At 41.3% G+C, this 26,639-nt stretch overlaps 3 protein-coding genes across 3 annotated transcripts; 1 reads left to right on the forward strand and 2 right to left on the reverse strand.

Annotated features, from left to right (window-relative positions):
• Positions 1 to 192: 192 nt before the first annotated feature.
• Positions 193 to 6,362, forward strand: tigarb (TP53 induced glycolysis regulatory phosphatase b). Its single transcript, XM_029495589.1, has 6 exons — positions 193 to 254; positions 497 to 534; positions 1,827 to 1,948; positions 3,140 to 3,217; positions 3,314 to 3,424; positions 4,154 to 6,362. The coding sequence occupies exons 1-6, from the start codon at positions 223 to 225 to the stop codon at positions 4,586 to 4,588; spliced, it is 816 nt and encodes a 271-aa protein (XP_029351449.1). The 5' UTR covers positions 193 to 222; the 3' UTR covers positions 4,589 to 6,362.
• fgf23 (fibroblast growth factor 23) lies at positions 6,335 to 8,899 on the reverse strand. The gene is made up of 3 exons (XM_029495590.1): positions 8,619 to 8,899; positions 8,400 to 8,503; positions 6,335 to 7,683 (listed from the first exon to the last, which is right to left on the reverse strand). Exons 1-3 carry the CDS (start codon positions 8,851 to 8,853, stop codon positions 7,237 to 7,239), a joined length of 786 nt encoding a protein of 261 aa, XP_029351450.1. The 5' UTR covers positions 8,854 to 8,899; the 3' UTR covers positions 6,335 to 7,236.
• A 3,971-nt stretch (positions 8,900 to 12,870) lies between these two features.
• LOC115036985 (fibroblast growth factor 6-like) lies at positions 12,871 to 17,148 on the reverse strand. Its single transcript, XM_029495427.1, has 3 exons — positions 16,443 to 17,148; positions 15,808 to 15,911; positions 12,871 to 13,612 (listed from the first exon to the last, which is right to left on the reverse strand). Exons 1-3 carry the CDS (start codon positions 16,783 to 16,785, stop codon positions 13,436 to 13,438), a joined length of 624 nt encoding a protein of 207 aa, XP_029351287.1. The 5' UTR covers positions 16,786 to 17,148; the 3' UTR covers positions 12,871 to 13,435.
• Positions 17,149 to 26,639: the final 9,491 nt, after the last annotated feature.

Genomic DNA, 26,639 nt, shown 5'->3' on the forward strand with positions numbered 1-26,639 from the left:
TTTCATTATTATTGTTACTATTTATCTTTTAAAAATGACGTCTTTCTTAGAATTTATTTCATATTTATATATCAATAATTATCATTAATAGTAGTAGTATAGATCTATTGGCAGGTTGCCCCGCCCCCGCAATGCGATTAGATTTGCGTCATGACGCAAAAGCCGACGTCACGTAATTGCAGCTGAGCCAACTCGGAAGTGTCTCCGGAACCGCTGCCGAAGATGTTTACATTTAGTCTGACGCTCATACGACAGTAAGTCATGATTTACCGACTTTATTTGTTCAGCACGATTTTAGAGGACTCGGGGACGGATGGCCCGGACGGCGGTAGTTTGCTCTACATCGTCTCGGTGTCCCGTCGAATGTGAAGCTGGACGGACAGGAGTCCTCTTCAGCCGGCTGTCTGATTTCAGGAAGTGTGTGTGTGTGTTGTTTCTGCTGAAATACAGCCACATGTTTGAGCTAACTCTGTGCCATGGCTCTGTTTTCACACAGTGGGGAAACGCAGTACAACAGAGAAAAGCTCCTGCAAGGTGGGTTAAAGAAAGCTGCGTCTAAACACCAATTCAGGTTCAAAAACAGAGAACTGAGTGATCTGTCTCAGCATTTAATGTCGGTACATTTAAATAAAACTGGGAATCGCTCATTTTATGCAGATTCTTATTCAGTTGTGGAAAGGAAATAAGCACATGTACTCAAGTTTTCCTGAACTGGATCACTGGGCCCAGGCCTACTGCTCCAACAGGCCTACAGGTCCAACAGGCCTACAGGTCCAACAGGTCCAACAGGTCCAACAGGCCTACAGGTCCAACAGGTCCAACAGGTCCAACAGGTCTGCAGGTCCAACAGGCCTACAGGTCCAACAGGCCTACAGGTCCAACAGGTCCAACAGGTCTGCAGGTCCAACAGGTCTGCAGGTCCAACAGATCTGCAGGTCCGCAGGTCCAGCAGGCCTACAGGCCTACTGGTCTACTGCTCCACTGCTCCAACAGGCCTACAGGTCCAACAGGTCTGTAGGTCCTACAGGTCCAACAGGCCTACAGGTCCAACAGGCCCAACAGGTCTGTAGGTCCAACAGGTCTGTAGGTCCAACAGGTCTGTAGGTCCAACAGGTCTACAGGTCCAGCAGGCCTACAGGTCCAGCAGGCCTACAGGCCTACAGGCCTACTGGTCTACTGGTCCTACAGGTTCAACAGGTCTACTGGTCCTACCGGCCTATAGGTCCTGCAGGTCTGTAGGTCCAACAGGCCTGTAGGTCCACAGGTCTTTAGGTCCACAGGTCTACAGGTCCTACAGGCCTACTGGTCCAACAGGCCTGTAGGTCCACAGGTCTACAGGTCCTACAGGCCTGTATATGCACAGGTCCTACAGGTCTATAGGTCTGCAGTTCATGGGATAATATGTCAGAATATTACTTTGAAGTGTCTGCTTATAGCTTTCATCCAAAAGTCATGAAGAGGCAAAATGGTGATCATTTTGTCTCTGTATGGACACCACGACACAAACACAAACCACATATTGGTATTAATGACTACAGGATGTTTCTCGCCAATGAAGGTTTTTATATCTCTGCCCAGAGCTCATAATCAGTCCATGAACGCACTGAAACTGCCCAAGCTCTGATGGTAAAACAGTTATTCTGATAGAGGAATACTTCTCTTGATAATGTGGATAAATGTTTCAAATAATACCTATGAAAGTCTACTTTTATGCTTTTACTCAAGTAAATGGTCTGATAATCTGTCTGGCTTGTTCTACATTCCACAGTACAGATAATATATCATTACTACACTGACTGAAAGCTCTGTGTACTTTGTGTTTTTAGGTCAAGGTGTGGACACTCCTCTGTCAGAGAGAGGTGCACAACAGGGTGAGGCAGCGGGGCAATACCTGAAAGACCTCACATTCAACAATGTATTTACCAGTAACTTACAACGAGCCATACAGGTAAGACTGATGTGTATGTCTTTAATTTGGGTGGCACAGCTGGGTTACAGGGAGAAAGATATCTGACTGAAGCAGCTGACAACTGGGCCTCAACAAGCCCGACTTTGATACCAAAAAAAAAAAAAAAAAAAATCACAGCACCCAGCAGCTTTAGGAAATGAGAGCTTTCTTTATAAATGAAATTTGAAAGGAAAAGTTTTCCATACTCGAGGTTAGGGAAGGAACAAATGAGCATGTGGCTCAGCACTACAAACAGACACAGAACATACTGGGATGCACTAACACATTGTTGGTTTTGGCCTTTTCATTGGATTTGTGAAATGAAATTGCATAAAGCTGTTTTCTTATAAACCTTGTGTCTGCAGTCATGAGGTTTTACTTCACTTAATAAGACTCTAGTCAATACTTGTTCCAATCTTTGATCCATCTGATTTACATTCACTGACATGTGAGCCCAGAGATCATAAACAGGTTACGGCCATGAATTGTAGTGTTTCATATGTCGTTGAAGGAGCTTCACATGTGGGTTCATGACAAGTCTTTGTTTCAAAATGTCTATTGTGCAATGGCCTCAGTGACCTTTTTAGTTGAAACTGATTCCAGACCTGGCCAATATTCTCCAGCCAGACCTCACACATCTCCCTTTTAATGAAGAGTAAAAATCTTACACTTTTATGTGATAATTTCTTCCCACACCTTTATAAAGTGATACAAACAGTAGCATTTAGTACTGCACAGTACCACATGGCAAATCATTTTTACTTGCATTAGCTCATTGGTAGAGCAGCTAGATACAAAAGAATCTCTGTGATTGTTTTGCTTGGTTTTACATCATGTTTTATTATGAAGCTTCTCAGCACATCGCCTTGTTTCTCTTTCAATAGGCAGTAAATTCTGTGTGTGATGCTTGATCCTTTCTTAGATGTAAATAAGAACCAGTACAAGTCCATGTTTCCCATGGGGAACAAACATGTTAGTCAAACCAGCAAAATGGTACTGTTGCTTTTTTCTGATTGTGAAGTACAAGAGAAAAACAGGATGCACATTCCAGATATGAAACAGTCGGGTGAACATTCATGTCTCCGTGGGCTTTGACTCACTGATGCTGACAATGTATGAGCAACCTTTTTGGTTGTCTGTGACAGATTGTTTTGCAAGTCAGTAATTTCCACATTGCATTTCCTCCATCAGACAGCTGAAATTATTCTGAAGAGCAACACTCACTGTTCTGGCTTAGAGATGGTTTTGGAACCATTACTCAGAGAAAGGGTAAGAACTGTTGGCTCCATTCAACTTTAAATCTAACGCTATAGTTTTTATGACAGCTTATAATATTTGTTTGTTTTTTTGTTTTTTTCCATGCAGAGTTTTGGCATCGCTGAAGGACGTCCTAAAGAGGATCTGAAGAACATGGCCAACGCCGCCGGCCAGTCATGTCGTGAATACACACCACCAGGAGGAGAGACCTTAGACCACGTGAGTCAGGATTCATAATTATAGACAGTGATTTAATTTAGTTTTTAGAAAATCGTAGACACCCCAAACTGAAAACAGTATTTCTTGTATAAGAGCACCACATAGTGTTCATTTTAAGGTATTGCATTGTGAAACTCCATTGCAATACTGAACCTTGTTGAAGCATTCATCTTAAAACCTTTCATGATGATATGTAAATGGCCTTGTGATAAGCTTTGTGACAGTAATGAATCAGCTGCGTTGTTTGAGAAGTTTCTCTACATTTTAAAGGAGCATTTCACTCAAGTTTCAGAATCACTGAATGCGGTTTTCAGTGGTATTACCAAAGTATCAGCTTATGTTGCTGCTCCACATGCAAGTAACTTTCTCCATAAAATGAATATCTATCTATAAAACATAAAAAGGTATATAAATAATAATAATAATAATAAAAAAAAAAAATCTTCAAATATCTTTCGTTACTCAGTTTTCAGTGATGCTAAAGAACTGCCAACGAAAGCAGTGCATCCTCACTGGAAAAGCTGCCTCCTGCAAATCTTGAGCATCTTTGCTCAAAAAATGACAATCAATAAATTGTCAAAATTCTTCCAGATTTGAATATCAAGTAAATCCAACAGAGACTATTCAGTTTCTGATTCCAAGCTATTTGCTGCTAGTGAGCGCAGACTCGCAAACCTGCCGAAGCTGAGGACTCTTGTTGATCTCTGGATCATTCCACCTTGTTTCCAGGTGAAACTGCGCTTCAAAAAGTTCCTTAAAGTCCTTTTTAAGCGAATGCTGGATGAGCATGGTTCTTCATGGCTGGATGCCTCTGCGGGAGCATCATCAGTCAGCGATGCTGCAAACGGGATGGCAGCTGCTTCTGCTGACGTAACCTCTGGTGGTAGTGGTGATGATGGTCTGCAGGGACTGTCTGCCCACGTGCTGGTCGTGAGCCACGGCGCCTACATCCGTGTAGCCATCAGGCACCTCGTAGAGGACTTAAACTGCTCGCTGCCGCGTGGGGTGAAGATGTCTCAGCTGTTTTCACCATGTCCAAACACCGGCATCAGCCGCTTTATTCTCACTTTGAGCCAGACTGAGTCTGGCCCGGTCCTCTCTGCTGCTCGATGTGTTTTCACCAACAGAAAGGACCATCTGGAAAACCTCACAGCTGCTGAATAGTAGAGAAGAGAAGGAACAGAGTACATGTTTTAAATGTACAGGATCTGCACTGTTTGTGAAGATACACAGTATATCTGATGTTTAAAAAGACCACCATGAACATTAAAGGGAAATAAAAGGCACAGGCCTCAAAGTTACCATAAGTAACTAACAAAAATACACAGGGTAAATTGTGTTTTGTCACAAATCAATAGTGTTTAGCTGTGGATCAATAGTCAAAACAATGGTGGAGTACTGTATTAGTTCAACCATTTCATCATACACTCAAATGTAGGCCAGAGAGGATTCATGTGTGATACAATTTATTTAATATGATTAATTTTATTGCCTCCTTTATCATGTTATACCAAAGTCAGACTGTTTATTGTATTATTCAACGTTGTTGATCAATGTGGCATTTTCAACTTGGTGCATCTCGTGTGTTTGCATTTTGGAGCTGCTCATTTCACTTGTATAATCCAAAATGACAACATTTGATCTTTGTTGAGTTTCTCTTTAAAAAAAAAAAAGGGAAAAAAGTGTTCATGTGATCTGCCATGTGTTAAGTATTTATGAGTGTTTTGAGCTCCTTGGTGAGACTCCGAGTCTTATGAGGACTCAATACTTCAAAGTGTGCGATCTAGTCATACTAATTCATTGATATTAAAAGCTACAAACTGACAAGCTTCCACGGAGCACAAAGGTACTTTTTGTACTCGAAAACAGAGAAAGCAACAGTCCGGATTGCTTTCATTCAGATTTTTCAACTCCTTAATAATGTATCAATAGTAACAGCATCATATCTAGCATTAGCACTTAATAATAATGATGACGATGATAATAATACATTTAATTTAAATAGCACTTTAAACAATGCTCAAAGACACTCTAGTTTTACTTCTGATACCTTTAAATAAAAGTTTTGCTGACACTGTAGCACTTAAACTAAAGTAATACTCCTTGTAATTAGAGTATTATTAAAATGTAGTATTGCTGCTTTTACTAAAAGTAAATGATTTGAATTGCAACAACACATTATTGATTAATTATTTCAGTCAAACTAATAATGTGCATGAAACAGTCAGAGGAGATCAGTGGAAGTCTGTTCAGGGGTGACATTGCCCGTGCTGTGCTGCATTCAGTGGCTGGTCTTTTTCTAGAGTGGCAGCAGTGTAATTCCTGGAGATTCAACTGCATCAGTGGGAATGTCAAACTCTTCCATTTATAGGTCAAAAGTTAGTGAGTGGACCCCCACAGTATCTGGGTCAATGTTAGACCTGCTCAGACATTCACGACTTCCTCTCACATAGTTAGCACATGCTGTCACAGCACCTGGGGTGTTGAAACAGCAAAGTTATAGGCCTAGAGTTCATAAAATAACACACAGTAACACTGACAATGTTTCCTTTATGAGTTTATTTTGCCCCAAATTCAAGCAACACTCCATCCACAGCTCCTACTAATACATTCAAAGACGAACCATGTTTTTTTTTTTTGTACATCTCAATGTAAAGCATCCTTATAAATACCATAAATAACACTAAAGGAATGTTTTAAATAAATAAATACTCTTTGGGGCTGGATTTTTTGTGTTTGCTGGTGGTGCACAGCACCTGTGAAATCACGTAGCACAAGTTCAGATTTGATGTCCAGGTTGCTGCTCTATAAAGGTTGTTTACCGTCTTGTTATTCCTCCAAGCTGTGATTTATAGGATGTATTATTGGTGGCACAAAATAAGAGTTACACACATTAAGAAACAATATCACAACAGTTGTGGGTGTGATTGCAGTAATATGTTGGGTGGTTTTTTTGGCTTTTTTTTTTTTTTTTTTAAAGAACAACAGTTTTCTAGTTTCAATTTCTAACAAAAAATAACGTTGAATGTTACATATCCGGCTCGGTAAACTTGGCACTTTAAAATTAAAAAGAAAAACATAATCTTAACTCTACTAAATATTCATGCATATGTCTTTGTTTGAAATCTGCTTTTATATCAGTTAGACAAGGCCCTCAGTCCTCCAAAATCAATGTTCCTTTGAATTGGGTTTCTCAGACCAGCTGTAAAAACCTCCATGAGAAGAGACCACAGAGAAACGTATACATATAAATACTGATGAATATACATACTGATTTTAAAGGATGGAGATGAATCATTCAACTTGGCATTTACACAACTAAATTAGCCCTTTTCTGTCATTTGTTAGTTTGTTAATAATCATATAGTGTCTTTTTACAAAGAAAAATAACCTTCCCATGAATCTACATCTATCAACGAACATGCCTGGAAATGTACAAAATATTTATCATTAATGAGCAAAATCCAGTTAAATGTTGAATTAACAGAAGCAGAAAAGTTTAAAGAGGATTTTTAGCTTTCAGACAATATGATCTGTGCAAAAGGGGCTGCAAGTCAAGTCCAATATTTTCTTACATTCGGTGTAAAAACACTGCTTTTCTGAATGTTTGCTGGCGGAACAGAAATAATAACAGTGTGAAGAGAAGGGACAACGTGAATGGTCTTCTTTCGATTCTCCAAGATAAATTCAGATTTTTGTCTTTTTATTTACTTATTTATTTACTTGTATCCTGTGACTATAAACTACAAGCTTAAACTGGAGCTCACTTATAGTAAGGTAAAAAGGAGCGCCCACACCTTGAGGTACTGGACTCAGCCCATGATGCCGGAGCTCCGGGGGCTGGCTGGGTTGGATGAGTGCACGTTCCACGGGTCGTGGGTGGACGGAGCCAGCGGCGTCTCCCGGGACACGTTGCGCCCGTCGTCCCCTAGCTCCACCTCCGGCTCCAGGTCCGCGTCGTCCTCCGGCACGGCCTGGGAGTCCGAGCCCTCCTCCGTCTGGCCCAGGTAGAAGTTGTGCGGGTCGGTGGGGTCCACCAGCTGGTTCCTCTTCTCCCTGTGCAACAGGAGGCGCTCCAGCGGCACCGTGTTCTTCTTGGGCAGGAAGAGGGAGGTCTGCGGCAGGTTCTGGCCCAGAGAGAACACCTGCCGGGAGCCCTCCAGGTTGAACAGGATCCCGGTCCGGCTGGAGTAGTACACGTCCCGGTTGTTCTCCAGGAGCTTGTGGTTGAAGAGACAGTCGTCTCTCAGGCAGATAGGCTGAGAGAGAGGAGGAAATCGAAACAATTAAAAAAAAAATTATCTCATTATCTTTAAATGATGAGTATTAAAAACACTTTTAAAGCTTTTACCAAACAAACAAACTAATTGACAAAATATCGTTATAATTATTCAAACTTAACTAAATAGGCTACAAGTACAGAGGGTGCTTTACTATGTAAAATTATCTTCCTCGTTAGAAAAATGTAATAAAACTTGGTTTTAAAAATCACCGATAGGTCGATAACTATCCTTTGAATTCCATCGATATCAGATCTCCTTCGCACTCTGTCGCAGTCTAGTTTTCATAAAAGAGAAATCACTTGAGAAAAGTGAAATGACTGAGTAACTGAATTAGTTTGTTTATTTCGCGTCAATGTAAAACCAGAAAAAAAATTTCTGTGCGTAAAAGTGAAGAAATATGCGCAAACCGCCGCGATTTTTCCAAAATACGAGCCCAAAGAGTTCAATTGTGCCAGTTAAGTCAATAGGAATAATTATTTCCGTTAAGTAGCTTGAGAGTGATCAAATAAAGTGATGTTAAGACAGTCTGTAGCTACAGTACTTTGGTGCGTAAAAGAAAGATTGTTGGAGAGTCAAACCGATGCGTAAAACATCAAGCGTGTCAAATAAGAACAACTAAAACTTCAAAGTGAAGTGCAGACGATCGATTGAGTTGATGGCAACAATCATTCGGCCGGGAAATATTGGCTTACAGAGCTGAACGGGTTTCCTTCCAAGTCCATGCACAGGAAACGGCTGCTTTTGACGCCGAGGATGGCGATGCGCTCCCTCGTTTCAGCTTTCAGTAAAATCACACCTGCAGGGGGGAGAGAGAGAGAGAGAGAGAGAGAGAGAGAGAGAGAGATGTTAGACACACCGGTGCAGACGCAGCAAGAAGGAAACTAAAAACAACTGCCAAGACCTCTACTTACTAAATGAACTCCTCACTGTAGTTTTACGCACGGTGCCATCTAATCTGATCTCCAAGTAGAAGTTGTGGAGGTCTGTGGAGGTCTGCAGGTGAACGTATCTCCGCGGGTTCCCCCAGTTGGATCCAACCAGCGGGGATGGATTGGGGATCGTCTCCCCGAGAGGAAGTCCCTGGAGGACGGCGAGTAAGAGCGCCAGCACAGTGTCCCTCATCCCCAGTCTCCTGTTGACGTCCATCCTGGAGCAAAAGCCGGCGCTTTCCACTGAGAGCTGCTGTGAGTTTTCAGATGCTCTGTTGTCCCAAAGTTTGGAGACAGTTCCTATTTAAAGGCCCCCGAGGGCCACTCCTGCTCACATCCTTTGCGTAAAAAAAAAAAAAGTAACTCGCCCCCAAAGCAGATGTGCGGCTTTGCTGCAGCGGAAGGGCCACTTCCACCTCTGTGTGTTTATCCCGACACTCTTGGTCACACAGCGGGATTCTTATTTTTGGTCACACGTCTTGAGTCATCCACCTTTTAGACTATTTCTTAATAAAGTCCACCAGTTCAGGTGGGCTATGTGTGAAGACTGGATTCGGACAATATATATAAAAAAAGGAACTACTGAAATATCTTTGAATCCTCGCGGGTCTGTGATTTTTAGTTGTGTATGAGCTAAACTGATGTCTCGTTTTGTGCAAACATCGCAATTCTTGATTTGTACATTTGCAACATATCTCGTTAAACTGTGACAGACTGGACTTAAGGTCGTAGTTTGGAGTTAGTTCTGTTTGCTTCCTTTACGCACCTGCCCAACTCATCATTTCCTCTGGTCCCCCAGTAGAGGGAGCCACGTCCTCACCCAGGGAAGTTTTCACTCACTTCCTGGAAAGTTACTGTGCATGAGACTGAGCAAAACTATAAACCACACTGACCAGTGTACCTTTAAAGGGACTTCTCCTGGAGGTTGACATTTATCTTGATATTTAAATTAATTTCCCCTCCAGGCAATCAAACTCACAACCCAGGTCAAGCTGTCGGAAATCAAGATCATTTAGTGCAGTTAATAAATAATTCACATTTGCAACACAAACACAAAACGTTACACATAAATCACACATATGCCAGGCGATGAAAATAACTTCACTTGAGTACTTCTATTTTCAGTTACTCGCTGCGAAATATATTTTTTCCTCGACTGCAGTATTTCAGCCTGTGGTTACTTTTCATTTAGATGTTCAATAAATTAGTAAATGACTTAAGCATTGCATTGTTTTTACAGTCGATCTAATAATAGTGTCAGTTACACTAATATATCACTCACATTACATAGCACTTTGAGGGTGCTTTTACATTTGTCAATGAGACTTCAGTTCTTTTGCATTTTAAATGCAGTGTATCCTTGTTGTTGTTGGAGTATTTTTACTTCGTAAATTATCTGAGTACTTCTTCCATCACTGCCAAACTCATAGTCGTGCCAGAGTTCACTCGATACTACAGACGTAATTACGCTTTACCAGCACCCAGTTAAAAAAAAAACAAACTTTTATTGGTATCTCAGGAATACAGTAGACTGCTGTGCACAGCACATACGTACAAAAATAAAAGGAAAAAACTTTAATATCCTTACTTAGCATTGTCTATTTTCAGAAACAAATAACTGGAGTTTGTTTCTTCTTAATTTACAGTCATCAGCAAACCAAAACTAAGGCAGAAGGTGAGGTATATGACAACAGAGATGAGAGGAATAGAGTGGAGGCTCACTCCCTTTCATAGCAGAGGTTAAAAAAAAAAACATGAAGCACACAGCCCTAATCAAGCTTCGGGCCCAGGCATGCCAATAGTACAATAAACACACACACAAAAGATGATCCTCACCTTAAATTAATTTAAATTTGATCTATGAGAAGCTGTGGAAACAAACAAAACAACAAATTAATCTGGATAAAACTTTTTGGTCAAAGCTGAAGGTGAGCTTTCTGTTTTGTCACTCTTTTAGGGATCCAGCTCTATTTTTGACAGAGAAATGTGAGGAGACTCACTTCTTTACGCTGAATTATAAACCAAGATGTCGCTAATAAGGTGCTACTAGTGACGTGGGACATCTTGACTCGGTGAGAAGTGCTCGCTGCTGCACATGCAGAGTTTACTTACTGAACACAGCCTGAACTGCTGCAGCAACAAGTCTTTTTAGTTACTTAGGTTTTTTTTTTTTTGGTTTGTTTTTTTTTTGTTTGTTTTTTTGTTGTTGGTGGGGGTGTTTTGTTTTTTGTTTTTTTTGTTTTTTTTACTTTGAGTGAAATTTGCTCTGCTTCATGGAGCGGAAAACTAAATAAAACATTCTCAGAATCATAAAGAGGAGGAAGTATACGGTTATGAAGGGTTGAGCAGCAGGTGATACTGAGTCAGTGTGTGATGGGAGGTGTTTGGAGGGGGGGGGGGGGGGGGCAGTACCCAGCAGCAGCAGCAGCAGCAGAGGGCACGTCCCGAGGATGGCAGGGTAGCCATCCCGCATGACTGGAGTGCAGCAGGAGAGGTGAGGTGAGGCTCTGCGTGACTTTGCCTTTTCCCTCACATACTGCATTAACTCTGCAGATGTCCCCACCCCAGAAATATCCCAGCACAAGTAATGCATTTTGAAGAGGTGCATTTTAAAGAGGCGGGGCTCTAAATTCAGAGAGAGATGAAGGATTGCTGCCAGAAATGTTGTAGATCAAGAGGCGGAGAGGTTTAAGAGCTTCAGAGTTGTTAGCCCACTATATTATACTGCGATTAGATATAAAACAAAGTGGGCTCATACACTCCTGTTTCGTGGAAACAGTCTGACTCATATAGCCGACCACCCTGGCCACTGGGGCTGGGGCTCGGGCTGGGGCCAAGGCTGGTCCGTGACTCTGACCTTGAACTAAAAAAGGCTGAAAGGAGAGGAGGAAGCTCCTGGGTTACAGCAGGAATCCCAAGGTCCCTGCCTGCAGTGAGTGAGTGGTGAGGTGAGGGGGGCATAAGGGACAAGCAGAGGTGGGTGGTGGATGGCGGTGGGGGAGCTCAGGTATGCAGGAGGCTGCCTGTCATCCTGGCAGATTCACATTCCTGCAGGGGGTTTGACAAACAACAAAGGCAGCGAGCCGGCTCCCTCACATACGTCTTTCCTGGATTTAAATAGTCCTGCTTCCTCTCTAAACACAAGAGCGGATGGAGGCCCATGGTGGAGCATGCCCCCCCAACAGCTGCAGAAACTAGACGGGAAGATGCACGCTGTAAGAATCTCAGACATTACGAAAAACTGGTCCACATACTAACAGTGGGTCTGCAAAGCAAGGTCACCGCCACCTTCAGCTTTGTAAACAAACTGCTACCATGTCTACCAAAATGACTACATATGAAAAAGATGCAGTAATTTAAACCCTTTCAGTCAGTTTCATACTCCAAAAATGTTTAAAATCAAGCTAAGAATCAACAGAAATGATGACGTTGAGCTAAAAAAACTTCACAGGATTTATCCACTCCACAAACTGCATTGTCCTTTAGTCCTTCAGGGCCAATGATTGACTCATCCCTAATTGCATAAAAAAAACTATCTGCCTCCAGTTCCAACACTTCGCCACCACTGCAGTGCTGCTGCAGAGCACGCAGACAAGCAGAGGAAACAGCCCAGGGCACGCACATACGCCACTGAACACACGACAACAAAGTTAAGGAAAGAGCCACATGGGGAAAGACTCCTACTGAAACATTTAGGCACCATCATTGATGGTTCTCTGTGCAACCTGAACTCTTTTTGCCTCGTCCAGGCAACTGCGACAAAGCAGCGTTAAAAAGCTCCTGAAATATTCTTTTTACGTTTGCAACTATTTACATCGTTTTTCATTGCTATCACAGACGGGGGGCGTCAGCTAAAGCTAAAGCTTTGTGATTCAAAATGGCAACCCACTTTACTGTTGGGGGTTTCTATCCAAGACGATGTGCAAGTACTTTTCTTCTGTGCGCTCAATCTGCCCAGCTGATTCTTGTGCTGATGCAAGCCAGGTCCTAACGAAAATTTTCTCCATGCTCGGTTAGATAAGTATTCCACCCTGTTTATTAGCTGGCGATGCCACACAGTCAGACTGATGGCCATGTGCCAGTCTCTATGGCTGACTGCTCTCTGGTCTCCACCGCAGATTGTATATTACTTAATCGATCTAATTAAAGAAAAGAAAATAAACCAGAGATAGCCAACCCCCCTCCCTACCCTGCCCTTCTTCCTGAGGCCCTCTCCAGAGTGTCAGCCCTATTTCTGACTCCAGCAGGTGTCTCTTACATGCAAGTTTGAGGGGGCCACAAGTGGGAACACCAAGGCACCTTTAAATCGTGCAGCAAAGGTAGTGCATTTAAGTTTCCCTCACTGCCAGACATCAACGATCGAGCAGGGAACCATCAAGCGCTCAAAGTTTTAAAAGAAATGAAAAACTTAGCAGATATTTCAGCTAAAGTCCATGCATCCCTTAATCTAGTAAAGTGGTTCTTTGAGGTAATAAAAAGTATTCATTTCACTCTTTAAAAGCTCACGATATAGCCCATCCTCCATCTCAAAAAAGGAAGTGACACATAGTTCAGTTACAGCAAGCACCAAGGTAAAGTGAGACAGGCAAAGGCTTCAACTCTCCCCGTCCATAAAAACAATAAGCAGCACAGTATGGCATACATATACAAAGATAGCTATCCAAATATACATATTTATAAACAGAATAAATATATGTTTTCTGATGCAGTCCGTTGATGTGTATATCATGACTATGCATTTCTATATTACCTGGAAGAACATCCACATGTGCAAATTACTGAGTTATTGCCAGTTTCTCTCATAGCCGTGGGAGGAAATGTGTGATAGTCATGGCGGTGGTGGCCTTGTTGCCTCTTTTTACACGGCCATGCTTGCTGAGGGCGATGTAGAACCCCTTGTAAACAAAAGACTCATAGGCATTGTAGTTGTTGGGCAGCAACATCTCCTTGAACTTGCACTCATCCCCAAAGACTCTCTAAAAAAAAAAAAAAAAAAAGCACAACAACAACAAATAAATAAAAGAGAGACATGACAAGAGGTCAGTAAATCTTCTGACAGGCGCAGGATGAACATCACAGCGTATGCATGTTCTCCACGTGACCTTTAGTTTGGCAAACAGCTTGTGTAGAAAGCTTGGGGGGAAACTGGAGGAGGTGGCATGCTGTCGCAAAATAAATGTCCTTTTGAAATGCAGATACCAGCCTCACTGCTTTTACTGCTGAGCTCATAAAAAATCCCAGAATAAATTAAAATATTAACACTAATCCCAAAGGAAGATGCAACTGAATAAGCGGTTATTAAATGTTAAGCATACAGCTGAAGGACAGATGGAACCGTGGCTGAGTTAAAGTAAACTTAGAGGTCCTTTTACTCAGGTAATAGCAGCAATACCACGACGTGGAAATACAAAACTTACTAAATGTTAAGCATTTAGTCAAAGTGCATAAATATTCATATCAGATTTTATCAATTCGGGGCCAGATGTAAAATTGGCCACTGCACAGAATGGCCCATTTATCACCGGATTACAGCTGTGGATATTACTTACTGCTTCCATTTTGTTGTTATTAACCTGAATCAGTGAATTAACCTAAAAGCACTTTGCCTCCAGAGTGCTTGAGTAAATGTTCTTAAAGTTATTTGGAAAGTTATTAACAAAATGAACCAGATGTTGAATGAGCTAACCTGATCATACAAGAACTAAATAAGCAGATTTAAAAGGGTCAAATTCTAAATTAAAATAGTCAGACATTTTCAAAGAGTGAGTGAAAAAAAAATCTGAATCTGAGCAAACTTTTACTGCTTCACACTTTGATAGTCAGTGTTACTTTAAGTTACTATGAAAAACGTATTGAGCTAAAATCACATTTTTTTTTAACTCTAGTCCTTAAACACTGGTCTCCTGCAGATTAAAGTCATCCTCGAGGTTCCTTACAAATCAGAAAGTCGGTTATAGTGTTTACGTTGTGCACAAAAACTGCATGCAATCTTAACCACATACACTATGAAGGTTCACTTTCACAGGAATCAACTTTTAATTTATAACACTGACATCAGTTTTGTAGAAAACCCATGAAAATGATCCTGTAAAACTGGGAGTTAAAAAATTCATTTGCAGAGGATCTAATATATTACCAGGATGTATCGATGGTCCCTAAAAATACATGAATATCATGGAAGACATTAAGGCAGTAAGTCATACCGTAAGTGACCTACTTTTTAAAGGTCATGTTTATCCTGCCATTGGTTTCATGATGATATGGTGGATATAAAGCAGTCTTACTATTTGACTGCCACAGTGGATTAATGTCCACTGACGGGGAAAGTTTATTATCTGCTTTTACTAACATGGTCAGGAATAAACAAAATATGTAAATAAACAGATCCCATCATTCCATGTATTCAAATACCGTACAATTGTGACGTACTTGCACTGCATTGCATTTGTATTTCACTCCATTTTTATGAGGGATGTATTCTGCTTGTTAGCGATCCATGTGCTACTTTTTTTTTGTTAATATTAAGTTAATTGTGCACATTAAAATGTCCACATATGTCCCAGATATGATATGAATTTTCAACCTTTCTCATCCAGTATGCCAGTAAAGGTGGGGATATAATATATAAAAACGGTGGCTGGTTCTCTGCACAATGACAACCTCTACTTTAGCTTCTGCTTAACTCAGTAGTTCTCAAAGTGGGACCCCAGACTGTCTTGCAGGGTGTTTCTGAGGGTCACCAATAAAAATAGGAATTTTTATTTCCATTCCAATGTCATTCATAAGTAACTTAGTGGCACCATATGTGACATGGCTTTTTTTCCCCTTTCTGTGATAAAATCATATAAATCTGGGAGGAAATCTAAAATAGTCTGTTCAATGATCTTTGGTGTGAGGAAAAAAAAAACAGACTTAAATCATATGTAGTTGATAACATTTGATTTTGGCACTTTGACTGTGCGGCATTGAAGAAGTTTCTGGCATTAAGTGGGACTCCTTGGACCCCACAGTGAAAGCCCCCCCTCCTCCTCATCATCAGAACATATTAATAACACAACAGTGCTCATAAACCCGTGGATGCAGCAGCTACTTGAACTCATCTTACACTGAGCAGGATGTGTGTGTGCGTGAGAGAGAGAGAGAGAGACTCTGGAGTTGCGCACAAACGTACCGTTCCGTATAACCTTCCTCTGCTGTTCATTGCGACAAACAGCTCACTCCTCACGCCGAACAGGCTGATGACTCCTCGGTCCACGGTGGAGATTTCTATCAGACCTAAAGGAGACAGACGGTTAGGGAGGCAGAGGCTGAGTCTGAGCGGGGACTGCAGCACCGATGGGTGTAACCTTGCAGGTGCACTGCGACTGAATGATGCTCTGTGTGCTCAATCAGCACCTATCTGCGCATTAAACACCGTGATGCTGTGTGAGTGTAGTTTACAGCGTGCTGAGTGTGCGTGTGCGTGTGCGTGTGTGTGTGTGTGTCCTGCTGCAGCGGGACGCAGGGTAAAAATAAGTTAGCGTCTAAACTGGGTCCAAGCATTCATGTCATGTTTTTGGTTTGGGAGGATATTTCGCAGTGCACGGATGCGAGGCTCAGTGCACATCTTTCTTTTTCTTTTTTTTTTTTTTTGGCTTTCAAAAACTTTCAACCATGCCGACAGCTCTTATTAAATATCATGCAAGATAAGCGAGGCGCTCTAACTTTTAACACCGCCTGCTCTCTTTGGGTTACACTCTTATTTATTTATTTATTTTTATTTTTATTTTTTTTTGTGGGTCCACTTCTTTCCCAGATGCAACTCACTGTATTGGTTCTCATTGTGTGCACCGCTTATCCTGCCGTCCGGGAGCACCTGCAGGTGAAACCCAATGCCCACGTTGCAGTACAGTCGCCGCACTCTCTTGATGCCCTGCAAATAGTCACTCTCCCAGTTCAGCTCCGATTTCCCCCCACTTATACCCAGATAGGAGCGGGAGAAGAGGGTCTCCCACTTCTTTTCCAGCAAAGTCGCATTAGTCCTGCTCGGAATCGGATAGGATGAAACGATCCCCCAGAGAGAAGTCCACAGTACAAGAACTGCTGGCAGCGTCCAGTGCGTCCTGGCCCCGCTGGACATGCTGTACAGGCACCTTTGCGCAATGGCCATCCAGTTTACCCTTGGGGCACAAAGTTACCTGCCCTAAAAATGCAACTCTTCTTATTTTCTGTCCTTTGGCATGGTGGCGGTGAAGGCTTATTTTGGGATCAAGGCAGATCAAGGCCCCATAGCCAGAGATCTGAGCAGGAGCAGAGGGACAGAGCGCGTCGGAGCTTGAATTGGTGCCGGTGGCGATGATCATCTTTCGCCGCTCCAGCGCCTCTGGACAGGCAACGCTGGCCGTGGAGGGGGGACTACCACTCACCGCAAAACCAGCTCACCTTGGCCCCCCGACTCTCACATCCTAAAATGACATCACTGTGACTTCACCGCTGCGCCCCCCCATCAAAAGTGGGAGATGGGAGGAGGAGAGTTAGAGGACCCCAACGGCAGGAGCAGCAGTTCTGATGGGAATGATGGGGGGGTGCTGCACCTTCACATTAGCGTCGTATAAGCCAGACAGAGTGAGAAAAAGCGTTTCCTGTGCTATCTTTCAAAATAAGTCTTATTTGCTGACTGGGTTCTGACTCTTATATTAAATCTGTGTGTTGCCTCTTCTGTCAAAAGCTCTGAACTAAATTACATAAACTGCCAATTTGCCAAGCAAACAAAAGGTGAAGCAGCAGTGGGATAATTTCATGAGTGCGAAAATGATTCAGGGGCTTGTTTTATACCCACCACTCCACCACACTGAAGTGTGTGATGTCACTGTGGTTTCATTTAGTTAAAATAACAGGATAACAAAACAGGAGCAGCAGTGCATGTGCATGAGAAGCATATGTAAATAGTTCATGTCACACGTGGACAGTGGCGGGCATGATCTTATCAAACAGACTGTGAAGCCAAATCAACACAAGGAAAGTAAATGAAAAGAAGGAAAGTTCATAAAATGTAAAAAAAAAAAATGTAGATGGGAGAGACCTACATCTGAACTACAAGTTTAATAACTGTGGTAGAAATCTAATAGTAAATGAAAACACACAGAAAGATCATTTCTTAATATCATTATGATATAACTCTTTTTTTTTTTTTTTCAAAAAAAGAACAAAAGAACACAGAATTTTGGGATGTTGGTCCCAAATGAAATAGCTCGTGATAGTTTAGACTTTTATTTTGAAGGTAAAGTAACCTATTTTATATCTTCCTGTGGCTAATTGTGGCTGACCTGACGCAGCTCTGTCTCACATGGGAGACCTGCAGGAGGGGAGGGTGTGTGTGTGTGTGTGTGTGTGTGTGTGTGTGTGTGTGTTTGACTTTCATTGGCGTTGAGCAATCATGGGATGGATGGATGGATGGATACTGTGTCCAGAAACCAAATCGGGACGTTGGTCATATGTCCTGGCAGCCAGGCTGCCTTATTTAGAAAGAAGGTGTAAAAACAGTCACAGCCACTCACAGAAGAGCAAATGGCAATCCTGTCTGACACTTCCTTAGCTGTTTGTTCAGGAAGTTTACACAACCAAATATTTTGCCTGGTCAGATTGCGCGTTATTATTGTAAGTAACACACCCGGCAACTAACAGAAAAATATAACCTGCGTGAATCAAATACATGACATTGTTGTGAATGTTCCAGAGAGTTCAGGTCCAGGAATGAAGCTGGAAGGAAGCCGTGGAAAAAGACCCCTGCAGCTGATGATCAAAAAGAGGCAAAGATCTGCATTTATTCTTGAAAAAATGACAGATTTTATGCTTTATTTTGCTTCAGGAGACAGCTGATGTGACTTATTCTATGCTATATGTTTCCCAGCAGCGCTTTAATTTTTAGTCCTTTTATGTAGCCTTTCTAAAATGATATATAAAGGACATAATGAATGTTAACATAGTAATGTAAGTATGACTTAACAGCTGCAACTCCCCCTATGGGCACCCATGAGTTGACAGATAATGAGTGACAAATACTGTACATTAATGAACAATTTAAAAAACGCCCATATAGCCAAGCGCATTAACATTACATTTTAAAAAACTTATATAAAATGTATGCACATTCCTAATAGACACTTAATAAGACATCTGAAGTAAAATGCTGCTTCAGTCTAAAATGTTGCGCTAATAAATATAACTGGAAGTTGAGTGCACTGGGTTCATCCTCCTTTACATCCCTGTTTGCATCCCAGACTGCAGGCTGCTGGTAGGAGATGCAGTCTGAGGGGAATTCCCGGCGCGTCACAGAGCACGAAGCTCAGGGGCCCCGAGGTGCCTTCAGCTACCAGGCAGCCTCAGGCCCACCTTAGCAACTGGAGAGCGCTCGTTTCTAATAAACAGCACTGTCGAGATAGCCCCACGCTGGAAAACAACAAACAAACAAAATATGTCTTTTATATCCTGCAATGCAGAGACGCATCTACATATTGGCACAAATATATGATAAAGATACCAGACAGCCATTTTTGTTTTCAGTGACACCTCATTTTGTTTGTGTGACACCTTCAGCCGTAATGGATTAACACAGTGGTTTATTTTTATTTTAGGTAGTAAAATCTACTGAACTATCAAAACATACATTTTGTAAGCATAACAAAATGATCATATCACCAGGATACAATTATGATAAAAGATCATTAAAGTGAATTATCGCCCATTCCAACGTAGCTCGAGGAACCTCAAACTGCAGCAGCAGTTAGAATGATTACATATTATATGACCAATAAAACATCTGGTATTTTATCTCTGGACATTTTCAGGATCATCTGTTCATTCAATCTCCATTTTCATTACACAGACTCTTCATCATAGCTTAATCTCTATGAGGCATCAGTGAGGGAAGAAAATCAGGAGCAGACAGTTTGGACCAGACTGAATGGCAAATTAATGAGACAGCATCTTGATTTGCTGAGTCAGCACATGACCATGCACCAATAGCCTGAATGGACAAAACCACTGGAGCTAATGACAGAGTGAAACTTAAATCAATCTGAAGTGGGGCACCGTTAATGAGACGCCACTGAGCTCTTCAGATTAATTCAGCTAATACTCTAATACTGGCATCACGCTGAGACTGCTCTTTGGTAATAACACATTTCTGCAGTGCACAAGTACATGCTACTCATTTACATTTTGTCCACATATTGAGCATTTATTTTCCACCATCCACTTAAAATTCAACAGCTTTTTTTTTTTTTTTGTTAATTCCACTATGCTGAAAGGAGAGCTGCAGCTAATAATGATTATTTTAACCACTTAGCTTCTTATCTATGGGATCGAGGCAGGTCAGGAATAGAACTAAATAAGACAGTGAACGATGACTTGGCAAATAACGAATTTAAAATAAATTAAATTTTTTAAATCAATCGTTAGATGGACTACAATCCATCAGATAAGATTTACCATCATTTAGATGACTGGTTTTTAAATTTTTGCCGGAAAACAATTTAAGGAGATTTAATATTGTACACTTGAAAACAAACATTTTTAACCTTTCTAAAACTAGTAATGTGAAATCTACTTGAATCAAGTTCATGTATATAACCAATGGACAATTACCAAAAAAAGCTTGATTAATTTTCCTATCAAATTCTGAATGAATTATTCAATGTTGTGTTGCACAAGAATATGCTGCCAACTGCCATGAGGAGCTGACAGATGGATGGAAACTTGTCCACATAACACAGCAAACTGATTTTGCCTATAGATTCACCTCCAATTAATATATTGAGCTAATCTAGACCACAGATAAACTAGAAACTCGGGCAAAAGAATAATCTCACACACACACACACACACACACACACACACACACACACACACACACACACACACACACACATACACACACATCAATCAGAGAATAGCCATACAAACAGCTTTTATGCATATTACGAAAGTGTAAGTAACTGGATACAGGAGGATTGTTCAATGAGGATCTTTCAATTACTGTTTTATTAACGTGGGGTTTATATGTTGATATTGAAACAACAGCTGGGGGGTCCCAGAGATTGGAGGGGGGATTTCTCTGGCATGACATCAGAATTTCTGGCATAGATGGGCTATAATACTCCATCCAACTGTGAACATACAGACAATGCACAAAGGCTGCTCAGGCGTTCGCTTAAGAAGACAGGATTACGGTTTTAAGATCTTAGCAGTTATTATTGGGAGTTATAATAATTGTTCCTGTGAAATATTTACACTGATAAATGATTTTATATGATTAAAAAAAATGGCCAAAGTTGTGTCCCGATTCAGGGGCTCCTTTGTAGGGTGCAAGATTAAGTGTGTTAAAGTGGAGCACCAGCTGTTGTTTCCTCAATAACAAAGTTTTATGATTGCACTGATCCCAAGATTAGTTGTGCGACAGTAATGAAAATAAAATGGTGATTAAAAAAACACAACAGAAATTGCACATTAAAATTTAAGTACTGGTTTTCAGCTCAACTGCTAATTTGACAGAAAGTGTTAACAAAGTTTTTGTATTATAAAGTTTTGAAAGTTTTGAAGGTTGCTAGGTGACGGGACCATCTTCTTTCATTTTGGCCTTCATGGGAGCCTTCATGGGCTGCGTCCCATAGAGAATGCAGAGGGACACATGTCTACAGCCATCTGCATGCTGACTTGTCAATAATGCCAAAGTGAATGTGTTATTTTTGTAAATTAACTGATTCATAATATCGGTTATTTCAAGAAAAGCTGGAAAAATTCAGATTCCTGGACAATGAAAAGTAATCAATATTTGCATCCCTTATACCCAGATATAGGATAAATTACATTTCTACTCTGATGACTGTGTAATGTGAAAGTTCAGAAAATTACCTAGATGGGAGTAATTCATCTGGAGGGGAATCTGTATGTTTGCACTAAATTTCACTGTATATGCGTTACCAGTCAAAAGTTTGGACACTCGTTCTCATTCAAATGAATATAAAAGTTTGTGTCCAAGCTTTCGACTGGTAGCGGATATTAATAGTTTCACATTTTACCAAAAACCTGAGAGTGATGTATGAGGAAGTTCATGAATCACCAAAGTCTTTTGGCTTTATTCTCCATCCAATTTGTGCTTGTGCCAAATGTTATGGAAATGCATCAAATAGCTTCTGAGATGTCTCAAATCCAAAGTGCTGAGCAAGAAAATCAAAAGGTCGAATAGAAATTTGTGCCATCATAACTGCATAGCCAGAAATATTACTGTTTACTATATATATATATATATATATATATATATATATAAATAATAACCTATTTCTGTCCGGCCAACTGTACGGGTAAGAGATCCTTTTCTCAATGAAGAAACTTTATTACTCAAGCGACGCTGTGATGAAGTGATCGATCGAAAAATAATTGGATCCAAATCCAAGGGACAGGGGCTTGTAAAATGGTAACAGTGCCACCCTGAAGGGAGCTTGGCCTTCTGATTTTTGCTGAAGTAGCTTATGTATAATTCAACAGCCAAAAACTGCACTGGGTTAGGCTGATTTCTTTGTAAAGTCTGACACAGGGAATAGCTGCAAATCCACAGAGAGTCTGATACAGACTGACGTGCATTCATAGTAAAACGTATGCTGTATAAGGAATCTCTTCTGCGGAAAAGTCAGTTCCTTTTTTACTTTGTCAAGCTTGGAGGTGCACTGGGAAGACAAAGCACAGGCTGTCAAAAGGGAGTCAGCCCAATAAAAATATCTTTTCAAGGGTACAGCTTGTGCACCTTGCAGAGAAAGATGTCTGCTGCTATATTGAGCCCAGAGTGACTAAGGGGAAAAGAAGTAAGGCAGAGGTGACTTTTACACCAGTTACAAATCACAACCAATGACACAGCAATTTTTATGTACATGTCAGGAAGGAGTGTATATTTGAACCCATAAAAACCCACCTGTCACCGTATTGTTTGGATGAGTCTCTGTAAGGCATTAAACATCCCTCGAAGGCAGGTAGAGTGAAATAATGGCTGTTTCTGACTCTTCTAATTGTTCGAAAACACAAAAAAGAAAAACTGCATGGTTGTAAACTGGAAACCCAGTAACTGAGTGCGTGACCAAACCTTGGTCGTAGGAGGCAGTAAAATATTGTAGTGTGTCTTGTAGTTCTTGAATTAATTTGCTGTGATTACTTTATATAACTTTACTATTATTAGAACTTGATCAATCCATATGATTGAACGGTCCAGAGCACAAACTAAGTGCTCCAGTGGTGAAATTGTTTTGCTGGCCAAGAATGGATGTTCAATCATGATGAACGTTCAACACAAACAAAAACTTTCTAACGTCCTGTTGTTTTTCCAGGCAGATTTTGTCTTCAAATAACATGCAAATAAGGGGAACAAAGTGCTGCCTGACGTTACATAAGAGTATTTTAATAATCTGCCTGATGAGGGACCAAAGCGATTGAAACAATGTCATTTGACTGCATAAATTGCTTTAGGGAGCATCAAAGGAGAGCTGCAGCCCTACTTTTCATTATTCAAATCACACAATAAAGCAGAACAAGACGTAATGGAAAAACGCTTTGGGGCCAGAAATAAGAGCGAGCGACGACTTTGCACTCTGAATTATGTATTTTGCCTCATCACGACCACTGATCTCTGTGTGAGCACAATGATCACGCTCTCCTCCCATGAGAGATGAAAGACGTGGATTCAACAAGACGTGCTCCGAACAGTTTTGTGAACATTGAATGGCAGCCTGTGTTACTCTAAAGAGTGTGAGCTCAGCAGGACCTTTGATCCATGAAAACCCTGCATTAGCATGAGGTCCTAAAAACTGGCTGTCAGGTCCCACAGTGCTGCCAGTCATGAAGTTTTACAGAGCAGTTAATTGCTTTTATCTGTTTATCTGTCATCCAAACACAAGGGGCTGGATTTACAGCCCATCAATCCAGGCTCCATGAAGACCATTACTGTAACAACACCTGCTAACTAATCCATCCTGGGTGGACAGGTTTTTTCGTAGTTATAAACTATTAGACTCAGAAGGGATCTGCCTTCCATAGAGTAATGTTTATTAGATATTTTGCAAATAAATTGGCAAATTTGCCTTGTTTTCCCTCCGCTCTCTCCCAAAGAGATAAAAACAGGCCGAGGTTTGGTCAGTGTACCATCCTCACCAAAACCATCTGCTCCCTCAAGGCAAGGACTGGCAGACTAACATGAGGCCACAAGAAAAGCTCTGTTTACGCGGCTGCTATGCTGAAAAGTCAGACGGTTTGGTTTATGGCTCTAGGAAGAGATAGAGATCAGAGGAGGTGTCAGCTGCTGAGTCGGCAGTCGGCTCCTCTGGCTCCTCTTGCCTCTCTCCCAGGAACCCAACACCAAGCCAGGCCACCAGGACCTAACGGGGGAATGTGAGGAATTCTCTCAACACATTTGCTCGCTGCTTTGCACGTTCCCACTCCTGCAGGATGTAAAGGCTGCCGCCGACCCCAAGGATGTGCCCACCTTGCTCAACAGCAAGTTAGCACGGCAGCGGCTGGGAGGCAGCAATGAGCGGCTGATCAAGGCAATTTGGCTGATGGAGAGGGTAGAGTGTCAGGAATGGCTTGCTGCTGAGAGAGTGAGTCATCCTGGACAGAGCTGCTGTCCTCCTGCCAGCACAACAAAAATCATATCATTTATTTTCATCACGGCCCCTGCTGGATGAAATCTAAACCCCCAAGGAGTTGATCAAAGGTTTTGGCGTGCTGTCTGTCCTGGAGAGCAACTAATAATGATATTCAAGAATGATCTAGTAGAATCAGTGGCAAGTCTGTTTACCCAGATCCTTTTTCTTCTTTAAACAGTCATCAGCAAACTCTAAGATAGTGTGACGCTTTGAAGGAAAGTCATCCAAAAGATGAAGATTACACTTTAGTGTCGCTGCAGTATTATGAGTACAATTAAATGAAACAGGCGAGCTTCTCCTGTGCTGAACTTCAGTTGTGTGTTCTTCATAAAAGATTTATTTTTATTTATTTTTATGCAACGGATTGATAACGGCTTCATGTAGACAACTGAAATCCATCAGCAGTTTTGTCCATCCATTAGCTCCAAGTTTAATTTCGTCAGAAATGTTCAAGACATCCGGTCAGTTCTGTTAATTTACAGCTTTGGTCTTGAACTGGTTCTGTGAAAATCAACATAAGTACTTTTAAACATTTAAAGAGCTAGCTGCTCAAAGCTCAAAAAACTAGACCAAAATGTAAAAAAGCAGCAGCCATTAATCTGATAGTTAATGATGGATTAAAACACATTAGATGAGCTGGCAGACAGTAACTGTTTCCTGATTGAATAAAAAAGTGGCTGTGTGATGAGCTGAGTATTAATGGCAGAGTGAAACGATAGGAGAGGCCAGAATACAGAAATTAATGAGCCCATAAATAAACATGTAAGTATCCATTAACATCTTTTGGCATGTAAATGAATTTCATAAATTGACTATATTTCAGGAACCTATTATTAGTATTTGGGCCGTGTGTGAACCCGGGGGAGGCAGTCAGCCCCCATTGGGTCTGATCTACACTGCCCAGATCATTTAGCTCTAAAAAATATATAAATATAAGTGAATTTTGGCAGTGCTTGACAAAAACCACCAGCTGTACATTTATTAAACAGTGTTTGATGTATGAAATTAAAATAATTCTACTAATTTTATGCAAACACAATGAGAAATACTGTAGCTCTGTGTCTGTCCTCACTCAGAAGGACTATGGCTGATGGTCCTTGGGACTTAAAATTCGAGGGTTAGATAATTGGGTTAAGTTGATGATTAGTTTAAAGCATGTCTGGTCATGCTCTAACATTAGAGCCCGAAGGAATGCCAGCAGCAGAGCATTGTTGGTATCTGTGGTTGTTCTCTGTGTCGTTTCTGTAATATGAGACAATGATCGAAACCACAAGAAAAATTCTCCATTTGAGCTGGTAATTTAATTTTTAACATGGAAAGGGGTTCAAGATTGGTAAAGGAGGTCCTCTCTGTCCTGCTCTTATATGTGGACATCGCCATCTGGTGTCAGATGGATGATAAGACAGCCAGTGCCTCATCTGGGGGATGATAACTCACTGCATTGCAGCATTGGATCACTGGCATGGCATGTGGTGTGCCTGGGATCAATTCCTACTTTATCTTGAATTAAACTTATGAGAAATATATATTTTGCATAAGAAGCCTCTGCATAACGTAAAAGCAAAACATTTTTTGTTAGGGAAAGTACCAACGTGATGTGCGGTCTAGATGCTTGGCAAACATAGTGAAGAAAACTGTGTCATCCTCTGCAATGCAGGTGGTGCATCTCAGTGGAATATCAAAATAAAATCCACTAATCCCATGATATCATTTGGTGACTGAGCCTGAGCAATAGGTCATAATGAATTTCTCCAGTTGAAGTTACTGTGTTCTGACGGAAAAGATTACTCTATGATAATGTCCCTCTTTATGAGGAAACTAGAGTCTCTGACATTGTTGCTTTAAGTGCACCGAGAGCTGCTGTCAAAAGCATGTAGTCACTTATTGGCTGTGTGTTTTGTGCAGCACAGGGGAGCAGTGTACTTAATGGAAAATGCACATCAGAGAATCTGACCCAGCTTATCTATCAACAAAAGACGCAGCAGTGAGTGCAGTGCATCCAAGGCACGATAGGACCTTGTGTCCTCTTGCCTGTGACCTCCCTGTTAAAAGGTCACCCTAATGAGACGGCTCCCTGGATGCCCTTCGAGTGCCACGCTGGAGTGCAGGAAACAATGCTGCCTTACAGATGCTATTTTAAATGGTGTCACAGTGTAAAACTGGCAGTGCTGAATTATTGCCAGTCCTTTGATGCTGTTTATATCCACGCTGTCTTGTCAACACATGTAATCACCCTGCAGATTCCTGATCAAGGGCCTGATACTGCCAATAGGCCTACTTAAGAACACATGCAGCGATGTCTTGTCATGATGATTCAGCAAAGAGTTATTTCTGC

The sequence above is a fragment of the Echeneis naucrates genome, chromosome 23 (genome assembly GCF_900963305.1).
Source record: "Echeneis naucrates chromosome 23, fEcheNa1.1, whole genome shotgun sequence".
Taxonomy (NCBI): domain Eukaryota; kingdom Metazoa; phylum Chordata; class Actinopteri; order Carangiformes; family Echeneidae; genus Echeneis; species Echeneis naucrates.